The following is a 15,111-nucleotide window of genomic DNA, read 5'->3' on the forward strand; positions in this document are numbered from 1 at the left end:
TAGAGCTGGCTGCCTATGGACTGAGTCCTTTGAAACTATGAGCCCTCAAATAAACGTTTCCTCCTCTAATATTGTTCTGTTTGGGTCTTTCAGTCACAGTAGCAAAAAAGGTGACTCAAACAGGTATATTGTATTCTAGTTACATTTTAGACAGACTTTCCACAAATCTGTTTTTATCCTGTTTTCACCTCCATTTCCAGAGGTGCTTAATTTCAGTAATTTCCAAGCCTTTGACAGATCTGAAAGGTAAAGTTGGTAACTTTCCATTTTTCACCATTGGGAGACTTAAATTTTATTTATTTATTTATTTATTTTTGGACCACTTGTTCTCTTGCTAGCTAACTCATAAAATGTCACTGGTACCATCCCCTTTGCCTTTCTATTTAGTTCTTTAGGGGTTTACTTTAAAAAGAAAAAAAAAACCTTTTTTAAGTTGTAAATGGACAGAATGCCTTTATTTGTTTATTTTTATGTGGTGCTGAGGATCAAACTCAGTGCCTCACACATCAAAGACAATTGCTCTGCCACTGAGCCACAACCCCAGCCCAGGGGTTTACTTTTTTCCCCCTAATTCCTTTAAGAGTTTTGCAAGATTTCAGGAAAAAAAAAGTAATTAAATACATGTTCTATCTCCATCAGCTGGAGAATTATATGTCTTTTTGTAGCATGGGTTCTCCTGATTCATTTTGTTTCTCTGTATTTTACTTGCTTACGTATGTGTGCATTTTGCATTTCTTTCTATCTTCCTTTACTGGGAGTCTCATGAGAATAAAGATAGTATTCTTTTCACCATTTCCTTTCAGGGGCTACCACAAGTCCTGGCATATAGCAAAGGTGCAATATTTCTTTTCTGAAGAAATAAGATATTCCACAGATTTTAATGATTTGTCCTAATTATTTCTGTATATAAGTCCTATCCTCCACTCTAATTTTTCTTTGTTTTTGAAGTAGGGTCTAGTTATGTTGCCCAGGCTGTTCCTTCACTCCCAGATTCAAGTGATCTTCATGCCTTAGCCTCTCAAGTAGCTAGGTTTATAGGTGCATACCACCATACCTGGCTCCTGATGACAATATTGTGTGTGTGTGTGTGTGTGTGCGTGCACACATGTTAGAATGAACAAGGGCCTTGTACATAGAAGGCAAATGCTTTACCACTGGGCTACATTCCCACTCTACTTTGCCCACTCTGATTCCATTCATCCTTCATGTTTGTTTAATCATCTGATTACAGGCCTGAATTCATGTCAGGTGAAGCAATGTGAGTAACACCAATAAGGATATTTTTATACTTGTAAGGGAGTGAGGCTTTGCAAAGTATTTTAAGTTTCTCAAATTCATTCAAATATTTACAAATAACACCAATTCCGTTGCTGAAATGTCATTAATTTTTGATCAGTACTCTAAATTTCAAGTAAGATTTCAATCAATGCTGGATATTCAACCCAATTAAATGAGTAACTTTTTCCAAAACGTTAACAATTTGCCATCTAAAACTATGATTCATACCATCAATAGTATATGTAATTCACTTAAATTCATGTGAACATCAAAACAGATCAGCTGTATTATCTTCAAGTACACTTGGCTTAAATTTAAATATATCATCAGGAATTAAGTTGAAATGAGCCAAAATATGAATGGTAGTTTATAGTTGTAACATGTGAAATTTAGTGTTTATTTTATTATGTAGTGATATTATATACAATTTAGTGAAGTTTATTTTTATAATTGTACTAGGATTGAAACCCAGGGCCTCAGCCATTTAGCTACATACATCCCCAGCCCAAAATGTGTTCAACTGTAAGTTAATAAAATGAACAAGTTTTAAGTGGGTGTATATTAGTTTAAAGATATACAAGAAAATATAATAGGTGCATTTCATTTTGGTGCCAAATAACCTGGTTATTTTAATCATAGCAATCTTTGAATGAACAAACCTAACCTAAAGGTATAGTTATCCTTTTTTGCTATGGGTTAGGGTAGAAGTTCAATATATTAATCAATAATATTTTGACTTTATAACTTATGTTTATAACTAAATGACACTAATGACAATTGGAGTGGGGGGGATTCTTTGAATTATATACTTACCTACAATGTCCTTCATAAGGCCTACAATGCTCTCATCTCCTACAATCCAAGGGCGTTTTCCTACATCATGACCATAGGCTCCCCTAAAATTGAAAAAAGACAAACATTTCTTAGCTTTGTGTGTGCATGTGTACATATGAATATGTTTATGTCTAATTTTTAAAATATCAGGGTTTTTTTGTACTGTTAATTTAACCCAAGTGTTCTACCACTGAGCAACTTCCTCAAACTTTTCTTTAAAAAAATTGACTCATGGGCTGGGGATGTGGCTCAAGCGGTAGCGGCTCACCTGGCATGCGTGGGGCACTGGGTTCGATCCTCAGCACCACATAAAAAATAAAGATGTTGTGTCCACCGAAAACTAAAAAGTAAATATTAAAAAATTATCTCTCTCTCTCTTTCTCTCTCTCTCTTTAAAAAAAATTGACTCATAGCAGAGTAGGGAGGGGGAGCATGGGAGGATTAGATGAATTCTAGATAGGGAAGAGGGGTGGGAGGGAAAAGGAGGGGGCAGGGGATTAGCAAGGATGGAGGAATGTGATGGACATCATTATCCAAAGTACATGTATGAAGACTCAAATTGGGTGTCAACATACTTTATATAGAAACAGAGATATGAAAAATTGTGGTATATATGTGTAATAAGAATTGTAATGCAAAAAAACCCACAAAGTACATGTATAAAGGCATGAATTGCGTAAACATACTTTATATATAAAGCTATGAAAAATTGTGCTCTCTATGTGAAATAAGAATTGTAATGCATTCTGCTGTATTGTATTTAAAAAAATAAAATCAATTAAAAAAATTGAGATAGGGTTTCGCTAAATTTCCCAGTCTGGACTGGAACTTACAGTACTCATGCCTCAGACTCCAGATTGGCTGGGAATATGGGTGTATGCCACCATACTTGAATTAAAATATCAGCATTAGCAAGTAGGCATTTCTGTGTGGGCCTTCATAATGTTTTAACAATTAAATAAAAGTGTACTATTTTAAAATCAAAAAGTAATCCTTTAGGGACTAAAAAAAAAACCTGTCATTTTAAAAATGGATTTCCTTTTTGTTGAGGAATAGGGAAATTGCCCACATATTATTTCATTATTTTGCTATATTTTACTGTCTTGGATGTTCGTTTTTGTTTCTCTTTTATTTTTAAAATTTCAAGACTGTTTGAACATTCTACTTGTGTACTTGAAGCATATTATAGTGTCTATATTAAGACACACATACTGTTTTTTAGGCTAGAGACTGAAATGATTATAAATTTAGTTTTAAAACATAACTATTAATTGAATAGAAGTATATAAAATTTGACTACAACACTACATCCTGACCTATTTTCTAGCAATTCAACTGTCAAATTCTGGTTTAACTTTTATTCTAGTAAATATCCCAGCAGGCATAATGAAAAAACACAAAATACATAATAGTCCTTTGAGTCTCAAGAAGTTTTCATCAAATGAGGAGGAAAATACACTTGAAAAATATACAAGAAATTATAAAAAGGATAAAGGAAAGTATCTCAAGTGCTTTATGCACTTGTATTTTAGGAAGCTCTGTTAGATTGGTCTTTTTTTTTCCTATTTACACTATTTTTTTTTTAAATTAGTGCCCTTTCAATATTTTTCTGGATAATTTAATTTGGGATCATTAATTTGTTTTTTATGATAAAATCTCACATTTCTGTAGCACATATTGCCTAGAAAGTTCAAAGAATTTTGTTCAAACTTCTCACTGGTTTTCATTGAAGTTCCAGGATCTAGGCAAAAGGGTGATTCCATTGCCCCATTCTTCATTAAAAGAAAATCATTTTGCTTTTTCTTGGTATTTGATGATAGAAGGTACTCTTTGATTTGGGGAATCTTTTTAAAACTGACTTTGTTTTATATATATATATATATATATATATATATATATATATATATATATATATATATATATATATATATATAAAAACACCAGAATGCCTTAAAATCCTTATTACACACATGGAGCACAATTTTTCATATCTCTGTTTGTATACAACCAGAGTTGTATATAACTTTAATTTTTATATTCACACCAATTCGTGTCTTTATAACTGTACTTTGGATAATAAACTTCGGAGACTTGAATGAAATAAACAAGATATTCTTTTTTGTGTGTGTAATGCTAGCCTGGATTTGAAACCATGAATTAAATTTCAGTAAGCTGGGAGTGTGAGCTAGTACACCTAGTAGGAGAGAAAGAGTGAGATCTGGGGATGGAAGCCCTATTCATCAGCCTTTACTACTGTTCTTGGGGTAAATCCTCCCATGATAGCTGATTTCATGTTACCAACAAAATTCTGCAAATTTAACAGTTGGTTTTATCACCTAGTGTAAGCCAACTCCAGGTCTCTACTGGTGTTGAGACCACATTTATGAGTAACTCACAGGGCCTAACTGTTCACATTTGTAACAGTAAATGAATGGCTATATGTACCTTAAAGGGTTGCCATAAAAAATAAATGAGATAACATATAAAAGAGATAGATGGGTACATAGGACCCCTTTGCTGAGGCTTGTTTCTTTATGTAAATCTAATGCTAAAACTCCCTTCATCAGCATGTGGTGCATAACACAATTTTAAACTAATATTTCCATTACCATATAAACTAAGATGAAGGAAAAGGATTTCCAGAATAAACATAGACTGCTAAGGACTAAGGAATAAGAGAAGGGCAATTTTTAGTTATTATTATTCATATTATTATTAGATAGCCTGCAGCTTGCCTCTTTCTTGACTTCCAATATAAATGCTAAAGACAAAAATCATTATCATTAAATGGTAGTTAAAGACAGATACTTGGATCCTTTTTTATTTTAATCACATAGAGCTCCATGGCCTTTGCTGAAAGCACAATACATCTTATTACATTTAGGTAGTAAAATTCTATGTTCTGCCTCAGAGAATTTATATCTCAGAATATTATGCCACCTACTCCTCACTCTGGTAGACATCATGGTAATAATCTTTAAGGATACGCTTCTTTCTGCAATGCTTTTGGCATCTCCATCCTTGAAAATATCACACACAGAGTCTGCTTCCTCATTTTGTCAGCCTACTAGCCTGAGGTAGTGAAATGTATTTAGAAAGTGTTATCCAAATAAACCCAAAGTAAAGTGGCCTGTCATTAGAAAGAGTCGATGTAGATTAAAGTGCAGTTACAAACATATGTATTAGAGTTAAGAAAAATCTTATATTGCTCTCATTCAAAGCTGCTTAAAATACTTGTTGCAAAGCCGCTATCTTCTTTTACAAACACTGGAAAGGAAAAGAGAACATGAGAGAGTTAACTCGTTGCTACAGCATAAGTCATTGCCATGAGTGGGGTACTTTGGGAGATGATTACGAACAGCATTTGCTCATGAAATTAGATTGCCATATATAAAATCTAATTAGGAATTTAATAGAAATTTGGATCTCTTTAAAATTGGGCCGTGTTTTTGCCATTCTACAAAAAGGAAAATGTCTGTACTTTTAGAAAATTTCTCTCAAAAGGAGATAAAATTTCATAGCCTTCTTTAATGAGGTTACAAGCTCCCCCCCGCATTAACCAATGAATGATAAGCCAACCAGCATGTTGGCCATTCTTTGTAATATGTCATGCCCTGTACTTTCTTATACATATACCTTTAAAAAATAAAATAAAATAAAATAACAAAGAAAGAAATGCTTTCATTGAATGAAGCATGTTTCCTCAGTGCCCTGACTGTACACACATGGCCCTATAAAGTAAGTCACTGTTGACCAGTCAACTGGTTTGTTTCTGATGCGTAATTCGATGGGCTACTTTTCACTTTAAATATTCTTTCCTAGGTTGACAATCTTCTTATAAGAATTCCTATGAGAACATAACTGTGGCAGGTGTCTGCTTCTGTGAAAAAGAGAACACTACCTATCTAGCAGATTTTGACAATGCATGTGACAATGCATGTGGTTCTGTCTTAGGGACACAATATCCATTGTAAATTCACACTGTGCTCTTCAGGACTTATATAGTATTGCCTTCTAGCTGAATTTTACAAGTATGATTGTTAACCTATGTTATTCCCCTTTAAATAATCTGGGCCATTTATTTTAAGACAAACACACAGGTAAATGCTTCTACGGAAACTATTTTCATAGCTTTGCCTTAAGTGAATACAATTTTTTAGAAGATACCATTTGGATCCTACTATAGTCTGAATATGTCCTTTTGAAATCCAGAAATTGAAATGTGATCATCAATGTGACAGTATTAAGAGTTGAGGCTTTTAGGAGGTAATCCAATCATAAGTATCTAATGAATGGGATTCATTCCTTATCAAAGAGTTGGAATGAAGGTGTTTGTCCCTACTACTTAGTGAGGACTTAGAAAGAAGCCTCATCTTTAAAGCAGAGAGGACTTCACCAGACACTGAATCTGCTACACCTTAATCTTGCAGAATTTTGAGAAAATGGATTTCTGTGCTGTATAAGTTATCTAGTGTCAGATACTTTGTTGGAGCTGGATTAATAGACTAATACAGGTCCTAAAATATTTTTAAGTTTTTAATTCCCAGCACAAACAATAAAATATTCTCAGTGTACTCCTATCCTTGACTTTCCTTTAGTGTCAGTAATCAAGGATGGTGATTATGTGAATTCTAAGATCAGGTGGGTGTATCTATCTATCTATCTATCTATCTATCTATCTATCTATCTCTGGGACTGGAATTGAACCCAGTAACATTCTACCTCTGAACTACAATCACAATTCTTTTTATTTCATTTTGAGACAGGGTCTGGCTAAGTTGCCCAGAGTGACCTTGAACTTGCTATCCTCCTACCTGCCCAAGTGCCAGGGATTACAAACATGTGCCACTGAGCCAAACTATTGAGGAGCAAATAAATTATAAACAATTTTGGAACAAAATATGAGGTAGGAGAGCACTGATATATATATATATATATATATATATATATATATATATATATATATATATATATATATATATATATAAGCATGCTTCTCAAACACCACTGTCATTTAGGAGCAGGTGGGGCCACAATGTTGACTAGGCCACCATAGGGTAAAGCAAGAAGGCTTGGTAAAACACATGTAGCAAGGATGGAATGGGTATCTTTTGCTCAAAATTCTTTAATTCAGTTTACATTGCCTAAAATAATTAAAATGCATCTCCTTTCTGAATCATCCAATGAAAACAAGGTAAAAAGATTTAAGACTATGACAATAGAAGTTGTTATGGAAGAGAAGCATTTTCTTGAAGTATAATTTTAATGTCCTAGGAGTAATCAACCAATCCCTTTGCTAACATACAATAACCACAAAGATATCAACAGAATATCAGGACAGCATCTTTTTTAAATGCCTAGAGGATAAAAACGCACAGCCTTGCTGAATGAATATCCAAGAGGCAAGGACACTCTCTAAAGTTCAAATCCATTCAATCTAATTCTCTGCTCTCTCTTACATTAAGGCCAAAAAATGCATATCAACCATTTTTATTAACTATGACCCTCATTTATTAAATATTAAAACCTGCTAGTGCAAAATGCTTCCTAATATGGTGATATGTTTTGCAATTTACGCATAGAACTTATGCAGATAAAGTTATAGCAGGCTTCATAAATTATAAACACTTATGTTACTCTTGCATTAATTTGAAAACTTTCATTCCTTCACCATGAAAATTAAGAACTTTGCAGTGTCACCTAATAGCCCCGGCAGTAGTTATTTGCACAGTCAGTATAAACAAAAATTTAAAGAACAATCTTCCCAATATGAATGATGAGTAGAATGGAGAATGAAGAATGCTAAGAAAACATTCAGAGTTCCTATGAGAGCCAAATCTCTTGCTTTCAGAATTCTTAATTGTTTGGTTTTATTTTTCTGAAATTTTGTTTCCTGACCTTCAGTTTTGGCTCATATATATTGATTTTTCAACTTTAAATAAGCAGAAAATATTTTTTAAATATTTCCAGTTTTTAAAAAAATATTTTAACACATTTAAGCACTTCAAAATTTATAAATAAAAACATTTGACTATTTAAAAAATAATTCTAGTTTCAACTTTGTCAGTGATTACTAGGGAAAGTTAGAAAATACATAAAGCTAGGTAATTTTTATTCAGGGGTTTATACTATAGCTAACAATATAAAACTAATAAAAATAGGTATCTCTCACCTGCCTAATCAAGAAAGGATATTGATTAGTTAAATACTTAGTGCCTAAACAGATGAGAGTAATGGATTATAGTGTTCTACAAAACAGTGGGGGAAACATAGTTCACAATAACCCACCACATACTTCATGAATAACCAGAAGAGGAGAATGCAAAGTCTTTCTTAATAAGGAAAGGAGATAGAAATGTTAATACACCCTGAAGTAACTCAGTACATATAAAAAAATGGAAAAGTTTTTAAGGAGATGGAAGAGCAGTAACATTTCGGGAAGGATAATCAATGTAGTGAGAAGGTTGGACTCACAGGAGAAGGTCAGGAAGAGAAAATGTGAAGCACTTCACAGTCAGAAGAGAAAAATGGCACAGAAGAGATACGGGGAGAATGGTCCCTACTGCTTCTCCTCATGGATAGCAAGCCTGCTTAGGTAAGCTGCAGTGAAGCATCTTTCTCAATGTGTCAGGCTCTAGGGTAGAAAAGTACTCTCTGCTCGTCAACCTCTTACCTCCACAACAAGCTTTGGTTCCTTGTTTATAAACATAAGTTTAGGTAAGAACTAATCATAAAAAAGGAAATTCCTCAATATCAACTACTTTGTTAAACACTAAAGAAATAAAATGACTATGTATGATGTAGATATGTGAACGCAAAGGAGATTTAAATGTTTAAATGTTAAAAAGTTTTACTCTTGACCTTGACACTAACTTGCCACTTCACCTTATTCTGATCAAATATTCTGATCATATATATAAAAGTATTGAACAGCACAATCCCTAATGTTTCCCTCTGCTCTAGTCCAAATATTACATAACCATCTGTGTGATGTTCTAAGTTTTTCATGTGAGATTTAGAATCATAGCTTTTAAAATAAGAACCAGATGCAGTGGCACTCACTTATAATTCCAGTGACTCCAGAGACTGAGGCAGGAGGATATTAAGTTCAAATCCAGCCTCAGCAAATTAGTAAGGTCCTAATCAATTTAGTGAGACACTGTATCAAAATAAAATATAAAAAAGACTGGTGTTTTAGTCAGATTTTGCTGCTGTGACTAAATGACCCAACAAGCACAACTGTAGAGGAGGGCTCACAGTTTCAGAGGTCTCAATCCAGAGACAGCTGGCTGTATTCCTCAGGGTTTAAGGTGAGACAGGAACAACATGGCAGAAGGGTGTGGCAGAGGGAAACCTTTCATGTGGTGATCAGAAAGCAGAGAGAGGTCGCTTGCCAGATACAAATCTATAACGAAAAGCCATGACCCAATTCCCAATTCCTTCAGCCACATCCTACCACTTCAGTTACCACTCAGTTAATCCTTATCAGGGGATTAATTCACAAAACATGTGTCTGAGAAGGTTGGACTCACACGATTAGGGTCAGGAAGAGAGAGAATGTGAAGCACTCCACAGTCAGAAGAGCACAGAAGAGATACAGGGAGAATGGTCCCGACTATGACTCCTCATGGTTAGCAAGCCTGCTTAGCTAAGCTGCAGTGAAGCATCTTTCTCAATGCGTCAGGCTCATGGTTGGAACATTAAAGCACAAAAAGAGAGCCTTAATCCAGTCATTTCTTCTCTGAACCTTCTTGCATTGTCTTGCACATGAACTTTAGGGGGACACCACATCTAAACCATAACAGCTGGGAATTGCAGCTCAGTGGTAAAGCATCACTGGGTTCAATCCCCAGTACCAAAAATAAATAAATAAATAAATAAAATAATACTCACATTTTGGCCCATTTATCAAGTTCTTCTTCAAGAAATGTTTTAACCATTTTTGGTTGAAGGCCAAGAGAATTCCCCAAGAAATAAATGGAATTTTCTTCCTTATTCACTAAAGATAAATCAACTGAAACACAGGGAATAAAAAAAAAGTGCTTATTCAATTAACAGGCTTCTATTTGTCATTGTTAATCCAGGGCAAACAATTAATATAATTAACTCCAAGAAAGATAATAAATAACTTACAATTAGTACCAAGGAATACATCAGATTCTCTGAAAAGTAATTAACCTTTTGCATTTCTATATTGAAACATTGTTTAAACTACAGAGGCAATTGTGATGATCTTTCATATTTACTGTGGTACAAGAGGAAATTTAAATTAGCAACTACTCCCAGTCATAAACAGCCAAAGGCAATCAGAATTTACATCAAGTACTAACACTGAATTATTCCATGTTTTTAGACACAACAAATTTTGAAAACTTGAAAGATTATAATGTGAGGTAGATATATTGGACATATATATTTTTATAATATATCGATACACATATTTACAATAAGAAGTGTAGAGACAAAGATTGTCCTCTATATCTACCTTTTATTCAAACAAATCAGAATTTCAGTGATTTTTTTTCTATCTTACACTTTACCCTAGACTGCATAGAAGCAAACAAACTAACAAACAAGCAATCCTTGTGCTTCAAACATCGGAGAAAATACAAGCTAATCATCACAATTGTAAACTACTGAATTTTCTTTTAATTCTTTTGGGAAAATGACTCAGCACCTTGCTGATATTTCCCTGGAATCATGGAAAACCATACATTTTTTTACTTCAAATTGCTAAATAAAAGCTTTCAAGACATTTTAAAGGCATACCAGGCTATTTGAACCTGATTACTTTTATAGAACAGAGCCACTTGTTTATTGGAATCTTTTAAGCCTGACCCAATAAAAGAGGTGTTAATACTATTCATCCATTTAAGTTAGATTCACTGATAGTTCTTTGTTGACTTAGGGAACAAATATCAAAGGATTCATTTAAAATTTGGAGCTTTCAATTGGTGTACAAGATTCAATTTAGCATTCAAACAAGCACATTTGCAAGGCTGAAGAGCCTCCCTGTGTGTCACCCCACTGATGACTAAGGATATCCAGAAAGCCATCAGATCTCTGCCCCTACTGCCTTGTCTTCTTTCATTGCTCATGCTTTCCCCGAGAAATAGGTAATGGGCTGTTTCATCAAGAAAGTCATTTTTTTTTCCCTTTAATTTTTATTGTTGGTTGTTCAAAACATTACATAGTTCTTGACATATCATATTTCACACTTTGATTCAAGTGGGTTATGAACTCCCATTTTTACCCCATATACAGATTGCAGCATCACATCGGTTACACATCCACTGTTTTACATATTGCTATACTAGTGTCTGTTGTATTCTGCTGCCTTTCCTATCCTCTACTATCCCTCATCCCCTCCCCTCCCATCTTCTCTCTCTACCCCCTCTACTGTAATTCATAAGGAAGTCATTTTTGAGTATGTTCAATGTGAAAAAAAGGCAGAATTCCTGTCCCAGTTATCTCATCCCATGCCTGCCAACAGTATGGTCATCCATTGCCCTTTACTAAGTTCTTTTTTTTTTTGGCTGAATTGCTTAATAAATCTCAGACCAAATACATTTTATGAACACGTACTCAATATTATATAAGGTAGTAGAATAGAGTGTGTTTTGCAACAACACAAAAGAATAAAAACCTAATCCATTATTTTCTACCCCAGTTCCCTGTGATTTATATAACTTAAAGGACAAGCTGGACCTTAAGCCTTGCATTCCTAGGCTTTTCTTGTGCCAGTGGCAGGATCAGCAAGTTTTCTATTAAAAGCTGAAGGTGGGTCAGTATAAGGTCCTAAGAAAGAAGGACAGTGACCCAAGGGTTGAAGAGAAAACATGTTCGCCCACTTCATAGAAAGGTGACTTCCATAAGACTGAGGGAACAGAGGAATGTACTATCTGCAAGTGGCTCCATGGAAGACTTCAGACCCTGCTAATGGCATTTGCCCTGAGTATGTGTGGGGACTGGGTAGGAGACTGATGGGAGAAAGGGTCTGCTGTCAGTGAAGCCATCTGGGCTCATATGGACAGAGAAGTTGGCTCAAGGGCAAAGAAGAGGTCTTTATGGTCTCACAGACTTCTAAGGACACCAAGAAGAGATTGGGGGGAAATCTAGTAAAAAGAAGAGAAATTCTAAAATGAAGGAATCAAATTATTTTATTTTGAACAGGATCTTGCTAAGTTGAGCCAGCTGGCTTTGAATTTGTGTCCTCCTGCCTTAACTTCAAGAAGCTGGGATTATAACTATGAATCACCATGTCCTGCTAGGAGTCAGATATTTTAATCAAATCTAGTAATATAAAATTTGATATTGTTTTGAAAATAAAAATTATATTCATTACTATAAAGAAGATAGTAATGACAGTGACAAATTTTACCAAATAAAAGATCCTCTTCCTCATATTGACCTCACGATTTTTTTTCCCCCCTGCTGATGCTGGGTTCAACCCAGGGCCTCACACATGCTAGGTATGCACTTAACCAATGAGCTACATCCCAAGCCTGACCACTCTAATTCTTAACTGTACTAAACACTAGAGCTAGTTTATTTTATGATTGGGTTTTATAGAATAAATCAAAATGAGTTTCTTTTTTCTCACATTATGGTCCTTCAAACAAGTAACTTATGACCTACTCATCCACCGGAATGGTGATTCCCGGAGTGTCACCCACTTGTCAGTATTACAGGTTCATTTCTTCTTGTTCTCTATGATAGCATTACCTGAGTGACTTCTTAGAGAAAAGACAGCATGAAGTTAGCACTGTGAGGACAGCTGAGATCAGAGGTTGGTAAGAAAATCTCCCATCCTCATATATAACCCATTGTATGCAACTTCTCAATAACTAATTATGAGAGAGGTTTGGAGGGTGTGGAGTCAAGTTAGTGAAGAGCCCTTGACATTGTGGAGAGGCCCCTTAGATAGGAGGTAAACAAAGAATACATCATGCCCATAGATGTTTACAATTATATATATCATGGTTTTCCTCCTTTTCTCCCTTCTATTCTTTGTTGTTTGCTGCAGCCCAGCTACTCTTTCCATATTTCACATGCAGAAATAAGAAAGTAGATTAAACATAGCATTTCCAAATTGCGATCAGACCTACATCTATCAGCCCCTGGATAGTCTTAATTTTGGTGGGTGGGGGTGTCCTGGGGATTAAATGCAGGGCTTCACCCATGTTAGACAAGGATTCTGCCACTGAGCTAAGTCTCCAGCCCTGGATATTCTTGAATCAAAGGATTCTTTTTATTTCCTAAGTGCTGGGTTTTTTTTGTTTTGTTTTGTTTTCCTGTGTTTGTGACAAGAGGATCCCCTTGGTTAGGATACTCATTATTTGTGGACCTCAGAGTCAGACATGACTGGCTGCTTCTCATCCTCAAGGTTGTCACGTCAATAGTTACTGATTATCATCACATCGATCATGACTGATAATCACCTGCTGTTTACTCAACCTATAGTCCAAATCTAGAGACTTCTAGGATACCTCTCTGTGTGTTTCATGGCTCCTGTGCTTTCTAGATACAATCCTAAAGAATATTTGGGCTCTAAGTGCACACAAACTTCCTAGTCCTTCAGAGCCAGCTACCTGATCTTGTACAACTTGACATCTTTAGATTCTGCTGGATGACTTATTTAATATTTCATGTTCACGGACTGGGAAAAGTCCCCTTCCTGAAACACTCATTGTTTTTATTCTTTTCTTCCAAAGCTTAAGTCAGTATTGATGTATGCCAGTCATTTTTGCTTTTCAGTTTATTTTCTACTGTTGACAATTTATTTTTTTAATTGAGGATTTGATGTTTTGCAAAAAATATTTATTGTAGGATGACACTGATGTATTTCTTTTCTTTAAAAGTGGAATTGCTGAATAGGGCATAAGATTATGCAGTTTCTCAGTTGTCCTCTTAGTTTTCTCTTCATATCAGTGTCCTTTCCACAAAGGTTGTGGAGTTTGCTCTAAAATCCCCTTTTGAAATAAACGTCTGTTTGAATAACACACATCATTTTAATGGGCCCCCAATTTTGGTTAATTCATATTGCTACAAGACTGTCACTAACTCTTCTTGTTGGCATCACCATTTTTCAACTCTTTTAATGCCTTTGCTTCTTTGCTTCTAGTTCTCTGGGGCGGGGCTGGCAGTGGGGTCTTCCTCTACTGCGTTTAATTGAAGTATCTCAATTTCTTCCTGTTAATCCAAACTGTCTAGATCTATTCTGAGGAGACACTGACCGGCCTCATTATCTGGGGTTCCTGTGGTTTTGCTTCCAGGTCAGAGCATTTGCTGACTTGACTTTGTCAATCCCCAGTAGGCAGGACCCCTACACAGTATTCTTGTTCCAGGCAGGGGAAGGCAAATTTTTCCTTTAAAAAGTCTAAAGGTAAGTAGTTTTGGCTTTGTGAGTCATCTAGTCTCTGTTACAAAGCCTCATTTCTGTCATCATGGCACAAGAAAAGCCATAGATAATGCATAAGCAAATATATTTAGTTACCAAAAGAAAAAAAAAAAGTTGTTGAGCTCTGTCCAAAGGTCACTCTCAAATTCTAGCAGATTGGGCATGGTCTTAATTTCCTTCATCAGCCAAGTATCTACAATCTATGAGTGCTCCTTGAACTGGGAATGTTTGCTTCTTGTTATATGCTCTCTCAATTTGTTTGCTGTGGTTACTATAATAATACTCCACAATCTTGATGGCTTAAATAGCAGAAATGTATTGTCTAATAGTTTTGGAAAGTTTTAGAGGCAAGAAGCCCCAAACCAATTTGTTGGCAGGGTTAGTTCTTTCTGATGGATCTGTTCTAGGCCTCTCTTTCTGTTCTATAGATGGCTCTCTTGTTCTTCTGATTGTTCTTGTTCTTCTTCCTCTGGTGTGTGTGTGTGTGTGTGTGTGTGTGTGTGTGTGTGTGTGTTAGTTACTGGAGATGGAAGCCAGGACCTCCTAGGCAAGTACTCTAAGTTATGTCCCCCAACTCTTTTTATTTTATTTTGAGATAG

General features: G+C 35.2%; 1 protein-coding gene across 3 annotated transcripts in view; it reads right to left on the bottom strand.

Moving 5' to 3' along the window:
• Nucleotides 1-15,111, bottom strand: part of Kynu (kynureninase) — a 183,715-nt gene that overhangs the window by 77,601 nt on the left and 91,003 nt on the right. For all 3 annotated transcript variants that reach the window (XM_058585367.1, XM_046463713.2, XM_046463712.2), the window contains exons 3-4: nucleotides 10,006-10,126; nucleotides 2,092-2,174 (exon numbers count right to left, since the gene is read on the bottom strand). In XM_058585367.1, the coding sequence (XP_058441350.1) occupies nucleotides 2,092-2,174; nucleotides 10,006-10,126 (204 nt within the window). The remainder of the gene's footprint in view (nucleotides 1-2,091; nucleotides 2,175-10,005; nucleotides 10,127-15,111) is intronic.

This window comes from Marmota monax, unplaced genomic scaffold, assembly GCF_021218885.2.
Source record: "Marmota monax isolate L192 unplaced genomic scaffold, Marmota_monax_Labrador192_F-V1.1 WCK01_AAM20220418_F8-fsc00034, whole genome shotgun sequence".
NCBI classification, from domain to species: Eukaryota; Metazoa; Chordata; class Mammalia; order Rodentia; family Sciuridae; genus Marmota; species Marmota monax.